Below are 25,958 nucleotides of genomic sequence, written 5' to 3' on the forward strand. Positions count from 1 at the left end.
AAAAAACTTGAAGCTAATAATCTTAATAACTGCAAGATTCATAGTTTCAGTTATTTATTTACATACTGAAGTTACAAGAGCTACACACAGGATTTGCACATTTGTCTTCAAAGTAAAAACTGTAAAATAAATATACAATAAAATACATTAAACAATCTTTTCTGGGGCAAAACACCTTTCAATCATTTCAAAATGCATATGAGAACTGTAGTGACTATGCGGTTACAAATGGGATTCCTGGACCATCTGTGTTTATTTTCATGTGTTCCTCCTTTCATCAATAATGCAAACACTGAAAATACTGAAACAACAAGCAATGCTGAATATAATATAAATGGATTAAATATATAACCAACTGTACCTGGTGTGTGTCTGAAAACTGCACTTATGAATAAATGAATCAAGAGGCAAAATAATGACAGAAGATGATAACGTGAAATTACATGGAAGTGACAAACTGTAACATACAAAAATATATGCAGCACATGAGAGAACGTACCGTGATAACAAAACAAGAAGCAACATTTTGATTTACATATATATATATATATTATTTACATACAAGAAAAGAGCAAACAGTGATGGTATGTATGTACCAGGCTGAACATCGATTGCTTCAGCTCTATAATTCAGACAATCTGAAGTTCATTGACTATAGTCGTTCTATTGGAGGAACCCATCGGTGCTCTGGTATTTAACAGCAAATGACCTGCATTTACACATTCATACACGCTCACACAGACGCGCAAATGCAAGCAAAAGCCAGTGCACAACAGGAACAATGTCCCAGTGTGGCGAAAAGGAGCGGTGGAGATGGGATACGGGCTGAGTTGGATCTCCCCGGCTGAGTCTTTGTGGAAGTGAGACATCCGCCGGAGGAAGCAGCTGGACACAAAGAACAGAGGGAGACCTGGAAAACGAGCTACTGACTGAGTGCCCAGACTACTGATGTTTGCACAGCTATGAGTACTGCGGTTGGTGTCGACTCAATCATTCAGTACGTAGCTCATATTCAGACGAATACTCTGCCCTTTTTCCTTTTGGCAGTGGAATGAGAATCCTATTGGCTCATCTACAGTAAGTAACAGAAAGCCACTCTTTTTGCCCTAGGTCTGAAAGCCACCCGTCTATTGGCAGATCCTTCATTAGCTAATTCTACAGAGATCAAGAAGCCATTGGCACCCATTTCTACACAGCAGCAGCAGCTTTCTATTGGCTCAACCTTCAACAGCACGATTCTCATTGGCTAAAGAGCAGAGAAAACATTTCAGGCACAACAGTTGGTGTGGTAAGTAGAAGTAAGAGTAACTGAGTCAAGTCTGTAGGAAATGATAACCAGCGATTTCCACATACACAAGTAAACCAGAGCGACGATGCCATCTCAGAGCGGTCTCTCCTTGAAACTACCAGACCCCCACCTCACTTTTTATGCTCAAAATTAGACGCAACACAGAAACTGAGCAAAACCATTACAAATATACAAAAGAGAACTACTCTTCCAGTTTCATGAAAGATAAAATGTGGAATCACTCCCATTTTCTTCTGGAATAAAGAACAGAACCAATGCTACAGAAGCTACTGATCTTTTTTACAGTCCACCATTCTGGAACCACATCATACATAAAACTACTCAAAGAAGCATTTTCAGTTTGTTGAAACAAGCTATGTCTGTGCCATACACATGAAATAAGTATTTTATTTACCAAATATTTTCCTTAAAACACACAGGAGAAGAGGAAGAGACTGTTTAAAGTGATCCCTGAAAGAAACACTGTCTAAAAGTTCGATACGTCAAGCTTGAGTTACTGCTTGACTGGATCATTTTGCTGTCCCAAATTACATTTCTTGGAAAAGGAAAAGACGACTCAAGCCAATAATATAATACTGCTGTGGAATCAAAATATCGCTGAGTGTTTAAAGTAAACAATGAACTTTGATGAATTGCCTCTTCATGTCTCAACACCTTTCCTGACAGCGAACTGAAAAGTACCTTAATTTGGTCTATTTAAGCGTAAAATGTCTTACAGATTCAGCTGCCAACTGACAAAATACTATTCCAAATGCAACATGCATCAAGTAGCTTGTTTTTGGCTTGTGCAGCAACATGATCATGCTGTCAAAGTTATTGCTGCTTATACATATCATTTCCAAATAGTGTAGCCTTTTGTGTTTGATATTTGAATTTATGAATTTATTGGAAAGACCTGCAAAATAGTTGATAGTAAAATAAGTGGGATTTACTCTCACGCCAGGCTCTTTTACAACTGACAGTCGGACATGTTCAACACATGAGTGTTACAATATCTTAAAGGTGCGTTTTAATGCATTTTCGGCTAAACGATCACATCATATTTGAATGCCAAGACTTCAGAGATAGTTTGGGAAAGTCTAATTTCCAATTGTTTCATAGTGATCCATCATGATTTTACTAGTCTCTGACTTGAAACAGCCTGTTTGACTTCTGTCACTTGTAAAGACTTGACAATTAGCAAAATAAGCATTATTGTGTTTATATATCCCATATAATAAATCAAAGGGATTCTAAAAAAAAAAAAAAGTTCAGTCCTCCTGCAGACTCATACTGAAGATATAGTACCATGGGATGATACCAGCATGGATTATTAGCTGTCTCAAAAGTTTGATGTCCCACAATTCCAAAGAAATGAATACATGAAATGTAAAAGGAAAGCACACCATCACTGTCCTTTCTGGCAGGGGGGCTTATATACACAATCTGCGAGAAAGGTGAATGGAAAGAATACGACTGCTCTTGGACCCTAAAAGAGATTTTTGATCAGTGTTTTCCACCAAAGTCCTCATGCATGTCAGACAGCTACAATGACGCTTAGCTAAGGCGAAGGGTCTCAGTAGATGAATGGCATCTGTTAGAATGCCTGCTTTTTGCTTGGAATCAGATCTTCACACTGGAGGGTGATGTGAACCTGTCCCTTCCAAGAAGACATCATTGTTGGACAGCAGGGGCTGAGTGGCGGTACTGTGACTGCCTACTGAGTTTAGCCGCTGGACAGGAGAACTGGATTCCTCACGGGACCCCGGAGCAACAGGCAACCTGGAGCTGAAGTTTAAATAAATCTGAAGAAGAGAAAGGAGATGTGGTGTCCACCACAAAGAAAAGGACATTTAAAAAAAAAATCTACTGTCAAGTTCTGAGAAATGTACTATTTGTATTCACATCTGTTTTTTTGTAGAAATGAAAATGTTGTGTGGTATAAAGTGAGAAAAAAATAGGAACAAATATCATGACATTAATTAAAGGTGCAAAAGGTGATTCTCTACAGAAAAATTTTTTGGTTTATGCTGGTTGAAAATCTCCTCATATCCTGATAGCAAGATGTCTAAATGTATTTTTAGAAATATATATCATCCGTGGAAGGCGTAGGACCATAAAATGTTTGTTCGATCCGAATTAAACAATAGCATGTGCTCCGTCAGTCAACGTGTTTTTGCATGCCACGTATGCAATGACTCTGATGATGTATGATTTCTGCGTGAACAGGCTCAGGCATCATTGGCCATCAGCGCGTTTCACGTATGCTGTGCAGACAAAGCGAGAATGGACGGCAACCAGTTGTTTCTGTCCGTTATTGTAGTACTGTTACTCACTGTACTGTAAAGTTTTCTCACCGGTGAATGATACATGATATGATCCAATAACGTTGTCTCTGGTCGTCTCGCTTCTGGTCTGTGCGCGTTCATGTGTTTTGGCTGAGGCGTTGCTTCGGACTGCGATTTGCAGGGAGTATGCTAGCAGGCTAAAGTTAGCATTTCCCAGATCCCCTATTGCACCTTTAATGTTTTTAGGGAGTCGCACACCATGGCATTTCACAACCTGAACTAACCTTGCCTTATCATTAAAAGATCGAATTATTTCTGATATCTTATGACACTTTAACAGTCATGCGGGGGTCTTCACTATGATACCATTTTTATATGCTTCATGTGTTTGTTTGTTTTAAACAAATATTAACACAATTAATAAAGATTATATTGTAGCATTCTTTTAATGAGGCTTTTTTCTTCATTAGTATATCATATATAATATTGTATCTCTTTCTTTTTCGACTTTATGCTCCACCCTCCAAAAGACACATTTTAAATCAGGAATTAAAAACATGTTTATCATGTTTCAAATCATTGTATAAACTGCATTTTCAAAATACTTTTTCAAAAATTAATAGATTAAAAAAAAAACAAAAAAATAGCATCATGTCATTGATCCATGCATGTGTAACCCCTCAAGTTACACTTTTACAATGTTTTGTGTTCTAAAAATGAAAAAAATAAGAAAGACATACGTGTTTGGTGCTGTCTGAGATTTGCTGTTCGATTTTCTCCACTATCTTGCTAAATGAGGGTCTCTTGAAGGGGTCGGCATCCCAGCATGAGTGCATGATCTCGTACCTGAAACAACAACACAAGCGGCGCTGGTTTTATTGGGAATATTCCAAGGTTATTATAGTTTTGCATTTTTAAATGAGTTTTTATTTTAATATTATTTTCAAATTTCCTATCAATTTCAGTCTAGTTTTAATTAGTTTCATTAATGGTTTTCAGTTTTAGTTTAGTTTTTATATATTTAGTTTCAGTTTTAGTAATTATAGTTTAGCAGAGTTAACAGAACACTTCCAGTTAAAGACATTTAAGTTCAGCAAAGTTTAATGTTTGCAGTTTACAGTTAACTCTTGTGCAAACCTCTTAATAATAAAAATAAAAGAATTGCTTGAGATTGAACAAAGAACCAAACAAATGCAAAAATTAAAAAGTAGAAATTATTCATTCATACTCATTCATATTATAGATGAAATCAAACGTGGTGTATAAGAAAAAAACTAAAATGTTTATGATTATTATTTTATGGTTATTTCTATGATTAATCCTTTTAAATATTTTTCTGGTATTGACCCATTTATGCTTTTTGTCTACTGCATATTTGAATATACTCATAGCTATACTCATGTTCATATGTTCTATTCAGACCAGACTAAATGTTTACTTCTACTCTAAGTCTATTTGTGGGCTAGACATGCTATTTGTTTTTTTCTGTTTTCTGCTCAGTTTCTTCTATGTTCATTTCTTCCATGAACAGCGTCGGCCAATTGTGAGCCTACGTTCTGATGTACAACAGAGAAGCGCTACGCTGTTACACTACGCAAACTCACGTCAGAGGCCCACACAGAAGAAAATGAATAGTTGAAAGTCGTAAAGTCGTTATTTTTTTTTATTTTTTGCGCAAAAAAAGGATTCTCGTCGCTTGATAAACTTATGGTTGAGCCACTATAGTCACTTTGACTATTTTAAACATTGTCTTTACTAACTTTCTGGGCCGGCAAGTTTCGATCCCATAGAAGCCTGTGGAGGAGTGATCCAGCTCTCAGATTTAATCAAAAATATCTTAATTTGTGTTCCGCAGATGAACAAAAGTCTTACAGGGTTGGAACAAGTAATTAAGGGTGAGTAATTAATGACAGAATTTTCATTTTTGGGTGAACTAATCCTTTGAGGTATAGCTGTATTTTCATATGGTCTAGGCATGATGGAAATACTTATTTGGCCATTTCTGCTTCTTAGGGCTGGATCACACAGAAAGCGTTTTGTTTCATTTTAGTTTTTCATTTAAGTTGAAATTTCTATTTTATTTCAGTTTTCGATGTCTTAGTTTAAATTTTCGTTTACGAAAATAACCTGGAACATTGTTTTAGTGTGAAAATGTTGCCAATATCATATGTTTTTAACTGCATAAATATATTTTAACTAATTAAAGCTCAGTCTTACATTTCACTCGGGGAAAACTCTGGTGACTCCATTCGGTATCCTTCCTTGATCATCTTATAGAATTTAGAGTCCACAGGCATGCCCGGGTAAGGACTACTCCCTAAAGACGCACATTATTAATATTTGGATTAAAAGCAGTATATCATGCCAAGTCAAAATAATTATGAGATAAGTTTAACTTACCGAGGGAGAAGATCTCCCACAGCAGGATGCCATAAGACCAAACATCACTCTCAAAGGTGTACACACACTCAAAGATGCTCTCGGGGGACATCCACTTCACTGGAAGACGGGCCTGTGCAGAGAATATCCTCCTTAAATGCATTCCTTTCTTAACAACATAAGTAGAGCATGGAGGCATGCAGTACAACACACATTACTTGAAGGATTCAGTCTGTGACTACCACTGAAACAATTTACAATCAAAAGCTGTGCTTGGAAACCTCAATCATACAGTTTTGTTCTAGTTAGCAAGCGGTAGATTGACATTACCTGACTTGTTTGCGGAATAAATATACAAAAAGAATACGGACTCAAAGACTATCAACACTATAGTCCAAGTTTGCTTGACTGTTTGTTGCTTTGGGCTTCTTTTAGACCATGAATCCAGGATGCAAATGGAGTAGTAGAATATTATAGCAAAATTAGAACGCTTTATGCAAATTCTGGAAAATCAATCAACTGTCTTAAAATTGCAGAAATTACCCCTTTCCCGGCTTGTTTTGCATCAACCTCTTGCCATTGTAAGACATTGGGTAATTCACGCCTAGTACATGTCTCAACATGACAAAAAGCTCTTGTATTTTAAACTGAACATTGTCATTTTGCTTTAGCAGGGATATGTTCGCTGTAAGCTATTTGGATAAAGCACATCCAACACTCACAGAATAGACTTAAGAAGAGGGTTTGACAATGTTGGATGACAGCCATTAGCAGTGCATCAAAGCAAAGTAAAAGCATCCAATTGTAAGGAAGTGTCTTATTTACGGATTAGGCCTACACATTCTTTTTTCCACAGCTTTTCATGATTATGTATAGTTAAGCTCTGGTTCCTAAATGTCAAGCATCACTTAAGAAAACTATGATCTGTTCTTGACTATTCACTTAATCCGATAATTAGTATACAGTGTGACATGCAAGACCTAGTGGGAAAATCTACAAATAAAATAAAGTTAAGGTTAAAGTTGTTTATATGTCACATGTAATGACAGTTTATACTTACATTGCCCTTAACAACATAGTTTGAGTCAGTAGTGATGTCTCGGGCTAGTCCAAAGTCACAGATCTTGGCCACTCGGCCTTGGGTGAGGAGAATGTTTCTGGCTGCCAGGTCTCGGTGAATACACTGCACAAACACACATACAATAAACACACATGATGAAATACTAGCCATCATACATACTAATGTATTATGTATTAAAGCAGGGATAGTACAAGGGATAGAGACAGACCACTTATACTGTAGAAAAATGAATGGGAGAAACTGGCCATATTAATGGATGTTTGAGCAAAAGAAGCTAAATTTACGATACAACTGTGGTTACGATACAACTATTGCCTGTTATCTGCATAGAATTTAGTGTCCTGGAGGCACTAACAAAATGACCACCAAGTGGACTGGCTTCCCTTGTAAAGGTTTTGCTTAATATTGCTTTCATATGTCAGGACTGTCACATATTTACAATAACAGTGTCAATATTCAAAACCTCATTAGCAAAAAAGTGTTGAAAATACCATATTCTAAGTTAGCGTTGAGGTGCTGAAATGAATTCACTGACAGAAAACTCACATGCCCTCTTAACAGCGGGACTAATTTAGTTTCCTTCCACTAAATTGAATACTGGACCTACTGACCAGGTGGGGAAATGTGATATTTCTCGGCATGACCCTCTGTGAATGAGTGTGTGCATGTGCTTGACAACTTGTGTGCATTTGTGCATGACTTTGTGTAACCCAATCTAGGACTGGGCAGAGGTAATGGAATGTGAGCCAATGGCATTGTAGAGGAAAAGAGAGATCTGCAGTATGGGATTACTGCAAACACTCGGAATATAAAACTCAACATCCGTCAGAAAGAACAAAACACTTACGTTCTTGGATGCCAGAAAATCCATCCCTTTGGCTACTTGGTAGGAGAAGCTAAGAAGATCCTCAGTGTCCAGAGTCAAGCCATCTTCCTGCAGAATCTCACTGACGGCATCCGTATCGCTGTATGAATCACCTAAAGGGGTGACAAATTCTGTTAAGAACAGACAAGAAGGGACGAGATAAGATGAGACGAGAAAAGAAGGTACAAGGTGAGACGAGACGAGACGAGAACAGACAAGAATAGAAGACAAGGCACATGACAAAACAAGATAAAGTGAGACAAGAAAAGAAATGAGATGACATGAGAAGAGACAGGGCAAGAAGAGAAGGCATGAGACAAGAGGAGGTGAGACAAGAAGAGATGATATGAGATCACAAGGCACAAGACCAAGGGATGAGATGACATGAGAGGAGATGAGAAGACAACCGACAAGAAGGGACATAACAAGATGAGAGAAAAAAATAAGAGACGAAGAAGATAAGAAAAGAGAAGACATAAGAAGAGACAGAAGGTGAGATGAGACGAGAAAAGGGGATGAGATGAGATAAGATAAAAGAACAGATCAGAAAAGAAGATAACAGACAAGAAAAGAGAAAGGAAGGAGAATAGATGAGACATAAGGGACAAGACAATGTGAGAGTCATGAGACAAAAAGAGAAGAGACCAGAAAGAAGAAACAAAAGGAAAGAAAAAGAAAAGGCATGACAAGAGAAGAGAAGACATAGGACAAGATGAAATGAGACAAGAAGAGATTAGATGACATGAAAAGAGATGACAAGAAAACAGGAAAGAAAAGATATGAGAAGACACAAGACATCGATCCAACCTTTATTAAGTGATCTTCTGTTTTCTGAGGACAGAATTCCCAATACAGAGGGCTTCATGGTCATGTATCCATTCCTGCTCTCACTGTGATCAAACATTAACTTTTTAGTGAACCTAAAAGCAGTTCACACTTTCACATTTGCTTTGATCATGGCTTTCCTAACTAACTACCAGTTGCATTGATCATACTTACTTTGGTTGTGGTTGCAGCATGATGTTTCTATAGTAAGAGTCTTCTCCCAGTGTAGAGAAGTAGAAGGATTCTCTCCTTTTGCGCAGGAAGTTCAACAGGTCACCAAAACAGCAGTACTCCGTTATGACTAGCGTTGGACCTGTGCGACAGACCATTTCAGTAATGAAGAACAACACTATACACACAAACCTGGAAAAATAATACCTAGCCTTAGCCTCTCACCTCCTATAGTGCAGGCCCCTAGCAGGTTGACAATGTTAATATGGTTGCCAAGATAACTAAGCACCTTTAGCTCAGACATCAAAGCCTCTTTCTCAGTGGCATGGGCACTTGCTGCGGGAAAAAAGACCAAGACAAATAAAAGCATTAATAAAACAACAACAAAAAAATAAAAATAAATCAATTCTTAGAACAATTTTGGTTATTGTTCTAAGAACATTCTTTTTATGTGTTATTGTTTAAAACCATAAATCAACATTATTCCCAGATTGTTCAAGGAACCAAAAATTGTGGGTTACTGGAAATGCTTAACCTCCTTTCTTCAAATCATGCATGTTTGTGTACTTTCTGGTGTGTCATTACACACTGCCTTATTTGCTTAAATAAACATGCTGGGTAAACACGCCTTGGTGTTACTGTGCTACTCGTATTTTAAGATTATGAACATGGTCTCTGTTGCTTTTCACTCACGTTTGAGCATCTTCACTGCTACAGTCATCACAGTGTCTGCTTTGGACATCCCATAAGCAGTGGCCTCCACCACCTTTCCAAATGCTCCAGATCCTAGAGTTTTTCCTGGGGATGCAGGAAAGCAAAACTGATTCAGAAAATGGATACAGCGTGAACGGATCAATTTCACTTTTCCCTGATAAAGTTGTTTACAATCAATGGATCAGCCTGGAAACTGGTCCAAAGCCAGTTTTCAGCTGGAACATTAACTTGTTTTTGAACCAAGGAGGTGTGGCTTGTGGGGAAGCGTGATATGCTAGATCCTGTTGGATCCTGTTTGTTGACGGATACAGCTATTCCTTCATGGGGAAGATATGATCACAAGGCTAGCTATCAGTGTCAATAAACCATGGATCAGTCAATGAAAAGCAGCAAGTTTTGTAAAATTCAAAAGGATTTTATGCTTTTTGGTGCATTTAACCTTGTAAACATTTCCAATCATAACGTATAAACAAAATAAATTTTCCAAAGTAGAAAGATTATTTGGAATATGATTTACGAGGCCCAACAAGTCAACGCAGACCGATTCAGGAACTTCACTCACCAAAACGCAGCTTATCTCTGGGAAACTCCCACTGGTGGTCGTATGGAAGCTGAGTAGGGTCAATGTACACGTAGCTATTTCCATGAATACCTTCTATGACTTTCCACTGTATTTGGTATTTAGGTTTCTGTTGGAGACAGAAATGAGAGAGGGAGAGAGAGAAAGAAAGAGGGATGGGGGAAGAAGTAAGTAATGAGCGACGTTTTCAGACAAGCATAAACAACCTTTTAGAACTAGTTACTGCAAGTGTAATAAGATGCTCTGATAGACAAAAGTAAACAGAGTCCACTAATAAAAGTTTAGTGTAAATGCACATAAATTATTCAAACCCAAATTTGGACAGTAATTTGGTGTTTGTGCGTGTGTGTGTGTACATATATAGCCAATAGCTCCCCTATGCAACAGTGCGAAACTGCACGGTGAAGCATCAGGTCTTATGACATGCTAAGTAAATATTCTTTTTACATGAGTGTTTATTGTTTCAGAGTTTCCCTGAAGTGCGAGAGGGCTGCCAGGTGTGACAAGTAAATTGCATTGAATTTGAGGATAAAGCTTAATATTTAATAAACATAAACAAGTTACGCTATAGAATAACAATAGGTTACAATATTTATTACTATAATAGGGTGAGAAGTAAAACACCTCAGTGAGTCAGCATGCATGAGTTGGAAGACTAGCTATATGTAATGAATGACACTATACCTGCATGTATTTGTAGGACAGCACAATCAGGATGAGAACAAGGATAACGGCTGCGGCAACAAAACCGATGAGCAACGGTGTGAAGAGTTCATGAGGAACAGTGTTCTCTGTGAAGATTAAAGCATTCAGCAGCCATTAGAAACATATGTACTCCATCAACAGCAAAACACAAATGTGCTCCTTTTAATTATAGGGATGCACCAATATTTAAAATTCTGGATGATATGATATAAACATACTAGAAACAATTAAAGATACTTGTGCAATACTGATAACCAATATGTTGCCAATATATTGTGCATCCCTACTTTTAACTCATAATGGATATCATTTAGTGTTATCATTAAAATGATTTCAATTAATATTAATCACATTAATAATGTAATATAGTATTAATGTAATCATGTTTTTAAATGTATTAAGTGTAATTTTGTCATTTTATACAAAACTTGAATGTTTTTATTGTGATTTTGATTGCAAATCAGATTGGAACCAGTTGGGAATCCCTGCTCTAGACAGTGTGTTTGCGTAAAGAAGGCAATCTGTTATAGGCACCGACGGATAATCAATATACATGGCTCATCCCTGAGGATCAATTCTGTTAGCACAAAAAAACAAAAACAAAAAAACAGTAGATCTGATGCTTGTCTTGGGACTTGAGCCAGAGGATTAATAATGGAAATAAAAAATGATTATTGCACTAAGTACAGACGTTGAAACAAAACCACAATAGGCTATTTACACTGTTGGAATACCTGTATAACAATACATTCCCATCAAAAATAATGTACCTAAACAGTGGAATTATGTCCTAAGTGCTTGCATTTAAAGAGGTGTGAATAATTCTCACTAATGAATTGAGGTAAAACTCTTTTTGTGACTCGATTTTCTTTCACATTTTGAAACTATAGCTGTGTGTGTGTGTTTTTTGCAATGTGTGTGTATGTGTTCATGTGTGTTGTGTTATTGTTTTTCTGCGTTGTTCTGAGCGGTGTAGTAAGCTCTTAAGCTATAAGAAGCTTTCTCTCCATTTCAAGTCAAAGAATGCAGACTCTGCAGTAAGTAATCCTGTGTAAACCTGCCACTGGCTTTTACAGTCCTCTTCTGCTCCCTCTCTCTATCTCTCTCTCTCCCTCCATCCTTCCCCGTCCATCCATCTATCATCCCACTGCATCCAAGCATACCATCAAGCCCTACCACAAACCAAAACACACCATAACAAAACACTTTTTTTTTTGCATCTCGTTCAGCTGAGGTCGAACAGTTTTAACAGTCTAGCCTAAGGCTCATTGTCCCACTGGTTTTCCTGGATCTGCTGCAGCCTAAACCTTGAGAGTCTTAACCAGTTCTCACATCCTGAGGCAGCTGGACTCAATTCATGCTCTCAAACCCTTAAAATCTCCAGTCCCAACTCCTGATGGACTCTACAAAAAGGTCAACGTTCAACTAGAGGTTTTTTAACCTTCCAGCTAATTTAGTTGAGAAAATGCAAAAACAGGCAATGTAGTCAACAACTTTCACCAAAAATTGTACCAGACACAAACTACGCTTGATGTGGATGACCTTTTGTTAACTATTCTGTCTTTAAAAATAATACCAGCAGTAACTGGGGTGGAAAAACTTGGTGTTTTGCAACAAACCCAAACGTAACCCCCCAAAACCCTTGAGATAATCCCCAACAGTTGGTGATGCTAGGTTTACAATGGAAACAAGATTAGGGATAAAACTCTGCACCTCTGTTTATATAATAGTCTGCATATCTCTTATCCAAAAAGTCTGCCTACACAGGTTGAGCTGGAGCAGAAGTGGTGACCTGCGAGTTGGCAGCTGGTTTAGATTTCCTTAAAAAGATGCAGCCAGCAGATAAAGCACAGCTGGAGTGAACGTGAGGAGATGAGAGTTTCCTCTCGTTTGGTTGTTTAACCATTCCTGGGAAACCAGAAGCACCTGGGTCGAGGTCTCTGAGTCTCATTCCACTTCCTGGTTTTCTATGATGTGCATAAGTATAAGATAAAGACTAAACATTGGGACACTGATGACGAGTGAGGTCAAGGTTCTTCATCTTCATTGTAGGTGTACAGTGCCATTATGAAATATGCGCTATATTCTGTATTTCCTTTTAATGAGCAGAACAGATCATATACATATAATATTCAAAGGTTTTGGGTAAGAATATATATAGCAGCACAACTGTTTTCATCATTGCTAAAAAATAAGAAATGTTTCTTGAGCTCCAAATCAGCATATTCAAATGATTTGAGTAATGAGTAAATGAGTAACGAAGCGGAACATCCATCGTTGTCATGAATAAATGAATTACATACTAAAAATATATTAAAATAGAAAACAGTTATTTTAAATTGTAAAAGTATTTCACAATGCTACTGTTTTTAATGTTTTTTATTTGATCAAATAAATGCAGATTTGGTGAGCATAATAAAATTACCCCAAACTTTTGAACAATAGTGTACAAAAGGGCATACTTTAAAACAGATTAAATAAAAGCACAAAATGATTAAAATATAAATATTCATACCTCACTGCAAATGAAAAAAATAAAATAAAATGTGTGGTCATTTATCTTCTTCTAAAGGCCAGTTCACACCAAGAACGATAACTATAACGATAATTATATTAGTGTCCACACCAGCGGACGATATCATTCTGTTTATGTTAAGCGCGTTCTTGTCTGTCAACTTAAATGCTCGAGCTCAGGATTCTGATTGGCTCTCAATGTTTTTATCATTCGTCAGCTGAATAAAATCGTTCTGAAAGTGATTCATTTCTCTGTGCAATTATCGTTATAGCTGTGGTGTGAACTCTGCTATTCTTTCATTTTGAAAAAGATTTTTAGAACTATTTCTTTATCGTTATCTTTACAGTTATCGTCCTTGGTGTGAACGGGCCTCAACACTACTTCATGTATAATATTTAAAGTTTGCAGGATTGTTTTCTTTTCATGCACATTAGAAATATACTGTGGGACTGTGGACTGACTCCCTGGCCAGTGCAAAGACTACTTAACTAGGGAGAGGACTGAGACACACCTTCAGAGTCAACGATGGAAGACAACCCAAAAACAAACAAGTCAACAAAATTAACAGAATAGTTTACTACTAGCACACCAAAGCAAAGACACACACCCAGACCTGTGACAAATGAGCAAAACCTATACAGGCCACACTGGGACAGTATGCGTGTAGGCCTATGTGATATGCAAAGGTCCAACAAAGAAGCAGTGTCTGAATTCATAAAATCAAATCTCAGATATATTCAGGTAAATAAAAAAACACCTTCAATGTGCCCTAACTCTCAGAAGTTGCATAAATCAGTCAACCAGATTATATGAAAGTGCTTTCCAGTTTTTTGAGTAGTATGGATCAGAGGGTCAGCAAACAGACTGTAGTGGGAGTCGTCTGAGGCTGAAACTCAGTAATTACAAACAAGAGTCTTCAGTCAATGTCTGAAGGGGTGTGTATGTGTGTGTGTGTGTGTGTGATTTGGGAAGTTATTTGCTCACCGCTGATGGAAAAAAGAGTGTACACGATTTCCCCATTGGCAGATGCCACACATTCAAGGGTGGCATAATTGTTCTTGGTTATGTTTAGACGGCTCTCCACTGCGCCTTTCCCAAAGGGAGGACTTGTCATGGTGACAGTGACAACATCCTCCTCCTCCTGAGTGGCATTCAGCAAATTAGAGCACCTGAGGAAGCATGCAACACAGTTGTAAATTCTTGATCTTGCACTTCTCAAGAACATATAATTACTTCATAGAACTGTTTCCCAGAAACACTGCATAAAAGGAACTATTGAAAAAAAAGGTCTTTCGTGCACAGTCCTAAACATGTTTTAAAAAAAAGCTCATAACCCTAATATACAAGATAATATTCAGTACTTTTTTCATAGCCTTTAAAGCAGCGTTTCGTTATTTATTATTTTTATTTTTAGTATTATTATATTATATATTTAACTATTCATTTTCAGTTCATTTGTTTTAGTAAATTTGTCATTTGTATTAGTTTTTATTTATATTTAAATATTATTTTAGGATTTCTTTAGTTTTTATTTATATCCAGTCAGTTTAGTAATTTTAATGATTCGACTTATTTCAGTTAGTTGCAGAATTTCTTAAGTTCGGTTTAATTTTTCATGTAATATTTATATTTTAGTTAAATTAAACTTTATTTCAATTTTTTTTTTTTAAGTTTTCCTTAACGATAATAACCCTGCTTTAAAGTCAAATTAACTGCCCATTGCAACCCATTTTATATTTTGAGGAAATATTCCAAAGCCGAACATTTTCCTTTGAAAAATGCACCCATGAATTGTTCACACTAACACCAGGAGCATATGGGGTCAATTTTCGTTTCATGTAGATCTTAAGATCAAATGTTAAGCACCATTGCATATCAAGAGACACAACTTTTTAAGCTCTAAGGATAATGATAAGCATCTCTGGCTGCATTCAGGGTCTATGATGGATTTTTACAGATATGTGTGAAATTGCTTCTTGCTTAAGAATGCAAAATAACAAGCTGTGAAGTGACAGACCTCGAGGGCTCTTTTAAAAAAAAACCAACAACAACAACATCAGAGTAGAATGCAACGCCGTCAAGTGCTTTGATTTATTTGCTTCATTTTTGTACAATTCTTTTGTCTCTCTCCGCTTGAGTTCAAAGGTAGCTTTTAATATAAAGGCAGAACAAATCATCTCAACTGGTTTACATTTCTTATTAATCTCTTTCTTGTTGAGTGATATTGTTCATTACTTTATTTAACATGGTGGAAACCTCTCATTATGTTTCTCAACAGTGGAATGCCTGTTTGCTGAGAAAACCACAAAACGGTGACAGATAAAGCAAGCATCACACAAACAAGATCAAAAGATAAATTGCACTGCATGTTTATATGCTCAAATTGAAGCAGGTCATCTTATCCTGATCGCATTTGATCACCATGAGGAATTGATTGGATAAGCTTGTGACTAAGTCTGTGCTAAGGTGTTCTGTCAACACTGTTTCTATCCAAGAATAAACAGCCCCATGGGAGCGGCTTGTTCCCATGTTGTCAGGTGTTGTCACATGACTGATAGCAACCAATCGCTTTTGTGAAGTCGCAATCATGACAGAGTCAAATTGCTTATCCCCATCAATAATAGGCTAAAGCTTTGTTGTCCAATCATCAAACATCAAGTTAACGGTAAGTGGCTAATCCACGCTGTGTCACAATGTACCCTTGGAGAAGCTAATAATATTAGCTTCTCCAAGGGTTAACACTGCTCAAGAGTTAACACTGCTCAAGGGAGGTACCGCTAATTTTGGAAACCAACTTTGGAAGCCCATTGTAGGAAATTGTGGGTGTATTCGAAACAAAACAAAAATGTAGAAAGCCACACACCTGGAATGGGGTTGGTCACAGTAATACCACTTGATCTGAGGAGTGGGGTAACCCTCTGCAGCACAGCGCACCTGTCCATCAATCGGCCCCTCATAGGACACAATCTGTGGTTTACCTAACAGTCAAAGATTAATTCAGGGTCAGTTTTACAATTCTGGTTCGTGGGATGGATGTTTGTACAGCTGTCTCATTTGCGATTACTTTCTAAAATATAGAAAAATTGACCTAAAATGCCAGATATTAAATATTTTACTGTTTTAAATGTAGGTCGAATGGGAGACCTGTTTGACGAAAAATGATATCCGTTTATAATGGGTGATCAATAATTCTAATTGAAAAGAAAATGATTGATGATACATGATAATGATAAAAGGTATTATTTGCAGTCTTGAAGGCCAGTCTTTTCATATCTGTTTTTACATGGCCTCTACTATTGTTAGTGGGCTTTAAGACAGGGTCTTACCTAGACAATTAACTTATTTTACCCAGCACAATGTCCAAGAAATATGACTGATTATTACTGAACAAGAACACACACAAAAAGTCATATTCACATATGTTCTATACTCTTTTCTGGCAAGTGAAAAGTGCAAATATTTGCCATTTGCATTCAATTTTTTCACTCACTTATGACATGGACTTCGAAAGTTTGATGAACAGTTGTGTCTCGGTTTGAGCATGAAAATGTGTAAACTCCGCTTTCTGACACCTTGAGACGCACTAGTTTCAGCTCGCTGGTGTAACTGTTAAATAAAGAGAGAAAAAAACATGAATTACTTAAAGTATCTTTCAGTTCATTGAATTAATGGAATAAAATGTGGATTTTGCACAATATGTGGGTTGCACTGGTATTAAAAATCTGGTCGATACTGATGAGCCAATAATTATTTTCATGTTATGGCTGATAACCTATAAACCTATAAAAAATGTTGCAAGTGAATGTAGGCTTCACAACATTATAATGCACCGTATAAAAAAATATTGATACTGAGAGATTTGCTAAAGATGAAACATGCTTTTAAATTATTAGTGTTTTTAAAAATGAATTATAACTGAGTTACATGATGGCAAAGGTGATCTAAATTTAAAAACACAGCACAATTAAATGCACAACATCGATGAATATTTCCAATAATAATATAAAACTAATATTGTCCAGATAACTGATATGGTACCAATATGATGCACATCCCTAACAATTGCTACATATGAAAAACAAGAAATGTCAGGAGTAAAAAACATTACAAAATCATACCTATTCCCTTGTAACCCTCTGGTAATGACATGATCAGTAGTATTGGTTAGTTTTACACCTCTGTAGCTCCAGGAAAACGTATGAGGTTTCGGGTAAGCTTCCATTACCACACGCAGGGACAGACTTTCTCCAGCGCGCACTCTCTTAGTGCTGTTATTCACACTTGTTAGGTTAATAAAGCCTTTTTCTACACACACAAACACATAAAACATAATTTTAACCTTTGAAACAGTCTCAACAAAAAGTCTCATGATTGTTTGGTAATTTATGTCACAGTGTCCTTGTTACAAGTGTTACATGTACTTACTGTAGTAATAACTGTAAATTATGCATAACTACATGCAAATAACCTAATTCAAACGCTAACTCTAATTACATAGTAAGCACATGTTGTTAATTATTATTACTCAGTACTTAAAATATGTAGTTAGACTGTAACAAGGACCTTAAAATAGAGTGCCACCCATAGTTTTTAAAATTGAAAATGGTGTTTGAAACAACGGAGACCTACCATAGATGTCGACCCAGACCGGCTTTGCACTGGTCCCTTTTTCGTTCATGGCCTCACAGTTGTAACTCCCTGCATCCTGCATCGTCACAGACCCCAGGCTGAGGATGGCGGTCCTCACGTGAGAAATAGGCTCAGTCAGGAGACGCGAGGTCAGCTGCACTGACGGTTGCTTGGCACATGCAGAAAAAAAACAGACACAAAGCTGATTGGGCAACTCTGGAGAGATGAGGCATAGACCTTGTCTTGAGTAAAGTGCTTGTGGTTGTCTATATGTGTAGGTGTGGCTGTTTTTATAATCTTTATATGAAACAAAGTGTGTTATTCATCTCTCAAATATCAGTCTCTGATGCCAGTTTAGTCTCAATGCAAGACTGAGGACCTGTCCATCCATCCGTCTATCCATCTCTTCCAAATTTTCTCAAAACTTTTAAACAAGGTTTTAAACAACATTCAAAGTTTTTCATATTTAAAAATGTCTGTTGAATTTGAGTTAGTTTTAATTCTACATCCTGTTTGCTACCTCAATTCAAAATTCAAGACTTAAACTGGAATTTAAATTCACTTCTGAATGACACACAACAGCAGAGTTGTTACAACTGTGTAAACATGATCATTTAGAATTTTGAGGTGTACCTTGAACCAATTAAGGTCCAATTTGTCTCTGGGCATAATATCAAGAACAAACACTCACACTCAGTCTACAAACACATTAGCACATTAAGTAGGTTAACTGGGACGTGCACCCATACCTACTGTATGCTTTTCTATAAGTATACTTTTCGTAAACATTGGTTTTACTTGATTGATTGAAGCGGTTGATGTGTTTACAATAATAAAGCCTGCAGTATGTACTGTATACATGTGTGTGTTATGGTCATGAAGAGTGTCACAGTGTGCTCAGGTAAATAGGTGAGAGCCAGTTAGTTTTTGTCTTACCACTCCCCGTGGAGCCTTCCACTTGATTGTGATGTCGCTGTTGACATTTGAGGTGGAGCAGGATAGGGAGAGCTTTTCCCCCTGGGTGAGCAGCACTCTTTGAGGCTGACCCAGTGTGATCTGAGGAGGCGCGCCTGGAACTAAAAGCAAAGAAGTATGATGCATTGTATCTAAGCAGCAGGAATATGTGGGAAAGGAAGAACAAGTATAGTGGGGTGACATGGACATGCACGTGTCTGGTGTCTGTCTGTGTCCACTTGTTAGTGTATTTGGACTGGCAATCAATTACATTTTTAATCAAACTAATTATATGATATGGTGATTAATGAATCAGTTAGTTTTTGAAAGAGGTCTCACCAAGACTGCATTTATTTGATCAAAAACAGAGTAAAAACAGTAATATTATAAAATATTATTATAATTGAAAACTTTCAGTGTCTTCAGTGTCATATGATCCTTCAGAAATCGTTATAATATGCTGATTTGCTGCTCAAGAAACATTTCTTATTATTATCAATGTTGAAAACATTTTTTGTGGAAACTGGGATCCATTTGTTTGGATTCTTTGATGAATAGAAAGTTCAATATTAAGTTCAATATAAAGTTGAATAATAGTACAATATTAATGTCTTTAAAAAAATCTGATTGATGCCAAACTTTGAATGGTAATGTGCGTATAATCTGATTTGAACGCAGGAGCATATCCTGCATGAATGGTTCCGTACTCATTCTCTGCTGCCCATTCTTGGGAAGATGGCATTTCAAGCTTGAATTAATTTGCATTGGGGTTTTTTATTCATTATTGACAGCCCTCTAAATTGACAGCCCTTATATTTATAAATGCCTCTCTTTCTTTTCTCACCAAGACGGACATTAAGTTGATATTGTCCGGATTTAACCGCGGCGCCTTCTAGAGTCCCGACGCAGACGTAACATCCCTCAAAGTCCTTCCTAACAGCATCCAACACCACGCCCGTCTCAATGCTGAATGAATATCGCAGGTTGTTGGGAAGGGGCTGTCCGTCACATTTCTCCAGGTGCAACTCCGTCATATTTGGGTCTGTGGCCAAGCATGGGATCATGGCCGCGTCTCCTTCTCCCGCAACAATGTCAAACACGATGCTCCTCCTGAAGAGATTTTCAGGATCTGCTGAGAGGAAGGCTAAATCAAAAACCAATGAAACACAACCAATGGGGCTTAGATCATGACATTACTGCTCAGAGAAAGAGAAAGAGTGTCACAAATAGAGTGAAAGTGAAAACTACCCTCCATCATACCTAATAAACAAATAAAAATAACCAACATCTGCAGTGTTAACATTTGTAAAATCATGTAAATCTGTCCACTTCCAAAACTGCCAGGGATCAATTTGAAGATTCTATTATATGGGATTATAAGAACATGCATGAAATAACACATGGCATAGATGTATATATATTAAAGGCCATGTAGGTAACAGGTGAATACAGAGAGTTGATTGTGGGTATTTAGGGCCCCTAAAGTGTGTTTTTGGCACAATATGGAACCACACAGGAAGATGAGAGATGCTGGAGTGTGCGTCATAGAAAGAGAGGGAGAGCGAGAGAGAAAGACAAAGATGAAGCACGAAAAGTGTTAGAAAGTACTACAAGATCATGCAAACACATGTAACGTTGCAGACACATTACCTATACAGTATGTATATTACTATACAGTATCTAATCACACATATACTGTTTCCAACAGGCTTGTACAAACAAAAAATGTACAGTAGCTGCACTCACACGAAGGTATAACAAGACAAGGTACACACATAGAGGGTTCCTCATTAATTCTTTAAATACTGACATGTCACTCAGCCCAGACAATTTACTACACCCAATTAAGATACTCCCGAATGCAAAAGGCTGACTTACCTTTTACATACACATAGATGGAGCTCTTTTCACCAGACAGCTCATGGCATGAATATTTGCCCATGTGTTGAGGGCCTGCTTTGCTCACTTTAAGAACTGTTAGTTGACCCTGCCTTTGTTCCTCCTTCAGGGTTCGCGTGGGACGGTCTTCTCGCATCCAGCGCACTGAACTGTTGCTCTGGCAGCGCAAGCTGAAGTCGCCGTTCAGTGGTACTGTAAGCCGGGGTCCTTCTGGGGTGATCGTGGGCCTGGACCTGCCTGAGAGGAAACAAGAATGTGAACATGGCACACAGCTGGAAGATAAAGACGTTTAACATTTAATAAACTTGCAAGAGGATAGATTATTTCTAAAGTAAACATGACAAGTTATGAAGCTCTGCAGACTTCATTGTATTTTGTCAAATGCATTTAACTCTCCAGTATACTATGGTAGGTCTACTGATTTTGCAAAAAAAAAAAAAAAACAGCAACATTGATAAACAGAATATACCAAGCACATACACATTTATACACACATACAAATCATATCCCTCTCAAGTAAGTTGCATAAATGACAGTTAATGGTGTGAAATAGACAGTTTCACAACTTAACAATCCAAAAAAGTATGTCTTCTGAGTTCCTCTCGTTCTAATTTCTCTAGAAATGGTAATTTGACATTAGACAATTCTACAAAAGTCTACAAGGGGAGGTTTTTTTATGGCTAATTATTGGTTGGTACAGCATCATTCTCCATTCAAAGTGCTGTGTTGCCTTACACAGCTACAAGGCTATAAAGCAACAGATTAGTGTTTTAAACCAACAAAAGAGTCATTGTCCTCCCCTCCCCGTATGACTGGGAGAATGGTTAAAATATACAACGAAAAGGGGGGAAAAAAGTAAGGTTTTAAGTAAAGGTTTGAAAATAATCAAACCGAAAAACCCTTGTAGCATGACAGTAAAATACATTATTGGAGATAAGCAAACATTTGGGGAAAAAAGGCTGCAGTAGAAAATAGAAAGGGGTTCCATTTTGAATATACATCCAGGTCCAAACATTATTAATCTCGCATCCTATCATCTTTATCAAGCATCATTACCTGTGAGTGAAAATTCAGTTCCTTTACATCACCTCTTTTTTAACAACTCATAATGGTGTCGTAATGGCGTAATCAAGATAAAAGCTCTCTTTGCATGGTTTAAATATTTACCAGAGAAACGGTTGGGTTCTATGTGTGTGCGTGACCAATTTGTCTTGTTATTGTTTAAGGCTTTTCTTTCATGCAGTGATTCTTATTTGTCATTTTGATGTTGACAGTGTTCACTGGAGAAAACAAGTCAACATTAACAGTTGTTCTGTTAGGTTTTTCTGTGGAAAAGCACCTGACTTTGCAGACGCCGTTTTCGTGGCATAGAGTTACAGTTTGCATCAGGGAAAGCTACTCATCAGGCTAAACCACAGTTCACGTTTTTATCATGTTATCTCATTTTAGCCTGAAGCAACTATGTAAGCAACATTGCCCCCAACCCCCTGTCCCTCATGTTATCAGAGAAAAAAAAAAAAAAAAAAAAGGTTATTATAAACAAGAAAGAATGAAGGAGATGCAAATATGTCACATTTGCTTATTTGGACACATTTTGAAGACATTACCATTGACAATCGTGAATGGCATGAATATTGGCATAAGGCACTCGTGATTGCCTTAATTTGCCTATATCCATCAAAACTACAGAAACCAGTTTCCAGGAACCAAGAGTACACATTATTATTACTACATAATCTTTGAGTATCCATGCAATCCTTTACCTGCCAAACAGATGTTTACTTGCACTTTTGCCCTTTGTTCACTGCTTACTCTTGCTCCCTTTATTTTTATTATTAAGTATTTGTTATTTATATATTTTAATATAAGCACATACATACAGACACACTTATATATATTATCACTAAAATAAGAGGGAAATGATAGGTGAATAATACTGATGTAGAAGCACCTAATGTGGTTGTAAGTATAACTAAACTTCACATAAGCTGTAAACTGTCCCTCAAATCTGATTGGTTGATTTGAACGTTGTTCCAGGATCAGCAAAGATGTTGATCCAGGAACATGATGTACTTGGTGAAATCACGTTGACCATAAAGGTCTGTGCATGTTCTCTGCTCACACTTTTATTATTAAATATATATTTGTATACATTTTTAAGAAATTGTATACTGTAAAAAAAGATTATTGGAGTAGGCTATGTTTTACAAGAAAATAAATTGTAGTTGTTCTATTTAAAAATCGAATTGTTTCAAAGTAAATCCTACACTAATTTATTTTCCAATGTATATATTAGATAAAAGTACTATAATTTATATCTGGCTGTAGTTTCGTAATTTACGTTACCACCGTCAGCCACAAGGGGCAGTCGCCCGAACATAGCACGACCACCTGCATTCAGACACCCACCAGAAAATTGACTTCTGGTTGTAATTTCTATATTTCAAACAGTGTACAGTAGGCCTATGCCTATATCAGAGCACTCTACTGTTAACTTGCCAATGGATATTTCCATGTAAATGGTTTTCTCATGGCTGTTTGTTTGAAGGAACCCGATGCAAAATAGTCACTTGAGCACTGAAGCCCTCTGGCGTTACAAAGTTGATCTTCAGATTCATGCCAAAACCACAGCAAAAGTTAACCGCATGTGTTCAGTATTGTCCACGCTCACTTTAAACCTGGTCATTTGAATTCATTGAGATGTTTCATAATAAGACTTGGGTTTACATAACCGGGTTTCTCAGTGACGGTGGATTTCAAATTAGTGAACATTAGGCTACAGATGAAAAAAAAAAGGAAAGCTAGCCTGTATGTTCCTTTTTTGAAAACTTGAATGTATCACAAAAACAAAAAAAACAAAAAAAATATTTATTCTTTATTTTCTAAAATCTTTATTACAGCAGCTGAAAGGACAAAAAGCGGTATCTTTTCCAAGCACGAGTTTTCCAAGGATAGCCTACAGGTCTGAACACGTGATGCGCAATGGTCAGTTAACAGATGCAGTCCAGATAATCATCTTTTTTTATCTGACCACCACAAAAGACCATCTGATATGACCATGAGGTGCAGCATTCGCAGGCAAAGAAAAAGTCAAGCTGCAGCATGCAAAACAACTTCTCTCTGGCTTTTGGAATTGACGATCATTTAGCTACATGTAACAGTATCCATGCTGATAGGATGAGATAAAAATTAACTGCAAATGAAAACCCATATTAAAGCACCTTTAAAAAACTGTAACCTACCTGTTCCAACAAATTAACCGCACAGAGTCTTTTCAGCGCGACAATTAAGCGCGCGACAAAATTATAAAGATGTCTTCAACATAAGCGTGACGTGAATCTCTAATTAAGTATATATAAAAAAAAAACACGACTCTAACGATCCTAACGTAACGTGCTCGAGCTGCCACTGTTGCTATGGCTACCTCCTCAGATGAAGTTTGCCGCTTTTTGGTTACGAAAAAGTTGCTATGCATTAAATATGTAGGCTATAACGTGTGGTCTATAAAGTTTAATATTCTGTAAGACCCGCATTTTTTCTAAACCTTTTGGGGGGCTCGGGGCTTGCTTAGCGGAGTCAAGCCACCCACGTTCTTACCAAGCAGTTATGCTATCTTAACTATATAAAGTTAATAATATCAAAGTGCAACTTTGTTCAGCGTTAACACTCCTTCACATCGCTCGCTAATTATAGTCTACCTGAAACAAGCATCGTATTCCTACACTTGACGCGAAGACGGGCACGCGCGAGCCTGAGAGATGAATAATTGAGAGCAGCGCGCGAGGATCGGCTTTACTTTACATTCTCACCTGCGCTCCGGATCGGTATCTTATTTCAATGATCCCGTAACCTCTTAAATTGACGGTATGTAGAGCCTCCACACGGCAAGTGAAGAGGATATGATTCACTGGGCTTATCAGTGGGAATTCTCGTGCGTTAGAATGTTTAATGTTCAGTTTTCAACTGGAGAGAGGAGTTCTGCACTGACAGAAGGTGGACCGAAGTGCGAAAGCTCCTTATGGACAGTGATATTCATCATGAGGGAAAACAAGAGAGCACACATGGGGTCGTTTAGTGATAACAGCCAAAATTGTGATTCTATAAAGAACCATACATCTAGATCAGTTAATAGTAAAAAGCAACAGGTCCATACATTATTCTCTGAATGATCGCATATCCGTTTTGTTTTGAGTTATAGCCATAAAGAATAATTCAACAAGGCTACAGCAAGTGCATACATCCCTAGTCTTCAATGAACAACTTTCTGGAATCTTTCCTCTAAACTTGGAAAGCAATGTGAAATCATAAAGGACCAATAAATGATAAAACTCATCCTACCTGGTTGGATGATTAACTGCAACAAAACAGTAAACAGAACGCAGTGATATTCCATTGTTATAATTCCATCTATCTCATGTGTGTTGGTAGCTCGATAATACCGCGGAACGGTCGCCAGCCGAGCGATCACTCCCGTCTTAAAGGGCCAGCGTTGTTTTCTACCTTGTACTCTGCGCGCGGGTCATGCGGAACGACGAGCGAACATGGGCGGGGACAGTGAGGTAACATCAACAGTAATAGCACTAGTCATACCTGAGACACACAAAAGAGGTTACTAGTGCCACAGGGTGACACGTGGCTTGTCAGAAGAAACTCTGAATTGTCCATTACAAACTATGATAACTATGGAAAGGGGTTATCTAATTAATTTATCAGGCATCCTTCAAATTCAATAAAAGCTCATCTGTGACTGATAAGGCTGATCTGGCAATGCTAAATTCATAACACAAACGAAAACATTTAAACTACAGACCAGCATGGATTGTTATCAGAGCCGAAAAAATCCATCAGTTGCATTTTAATCAGCTGAAATAAAGGGTTGCTTAACAATTGTTTTACAAAACAAAATGACACATTATCTTATCTCAGGCAAGCCATATTATTTACAGCATGAAGTGACAGGTGACTCATTTAGAGAGGTTGTATATAGGCTATGTCAATTCTTTTTCATAAAACATGTTGATTTATTTCACAGTTATCACTAAATGTGACAAACATGGCTACATTT

General features: G+C 37.3%; 1 protein-coding gene across 2 annotated transcripts; it reads right to left on the bottom strand.

The window, feature by feature from the left end:
- On the bottom strand, nucleotides 1-25,355 carry kita (KIT proto-oncogene, receptor tyrosine kinase a). Of its 2 annotated transcripts, none has more exons than XM_081378191.1 (21): nucleotides 25,232-25,355; nucleotides 20,873-21,130; nucleotides 19,839-20,123; nucleotides 18,977-19,116; nucleotides 18,041-18,209; nucleotides 17,530-17,716; nucleotides 16,902-17,017; nucleotides 16,275-16,389; nucleotides 14,396-14,580; nucleotides 10,876-10,982; nucleotides 10,174-10,300; nucleotides 9,591-9,695; nucleotides 9,123-9,233; nucleotides 8,901-9,039; nucleotides 8,709-8,791; nucleotides 7,884-8,014; nucleotides 7,016-7,138; nucleotides 5,977-6,088; nucleotides 5,794-5,893; nucleotides 4,317-4,422; nucleotides 1-3,093 (listed from the first exon to the last, which is right to left on the bottom strand). In XM_081378191.1, the coding sequence occupies exons 1-21, from the start codon at nucleotides 25,284-25,286 to the stop codon at nucleotides 2,920-2,922; spliced, it is 2,928 nt and encodes a 975-aa protein (XP_081234317.1). In that variant the 5' UTR covers nucleotides 25,287-25,355; the 3' UTR covers nucleotides 1-2,919. The 2 variants fall into 2 exon arrangements, with proteins under 2 accessions (XP_081234317.1, XP_081234316.1); XM_081378190.1 differs by having other exon boundaries at nucleotides 19,839-20,138.
- Between the last annotated feature and the right edge of the window lie 603 nt (nucleotides 25,356-25,958).

Source organism: Scardinius erythrophthalmus (assembly GCF_964197995.2).
Source record: "Scardinius erythrophthalmus genome assembly, chromosome: 11".
NCBI classification, from domain to species: Eukaryota; Metazoa; Chordata; class Actinopteri; order Cypriniformes; family Leuciscidae; genus Scardinius; species Scardinius erythrophthalmus.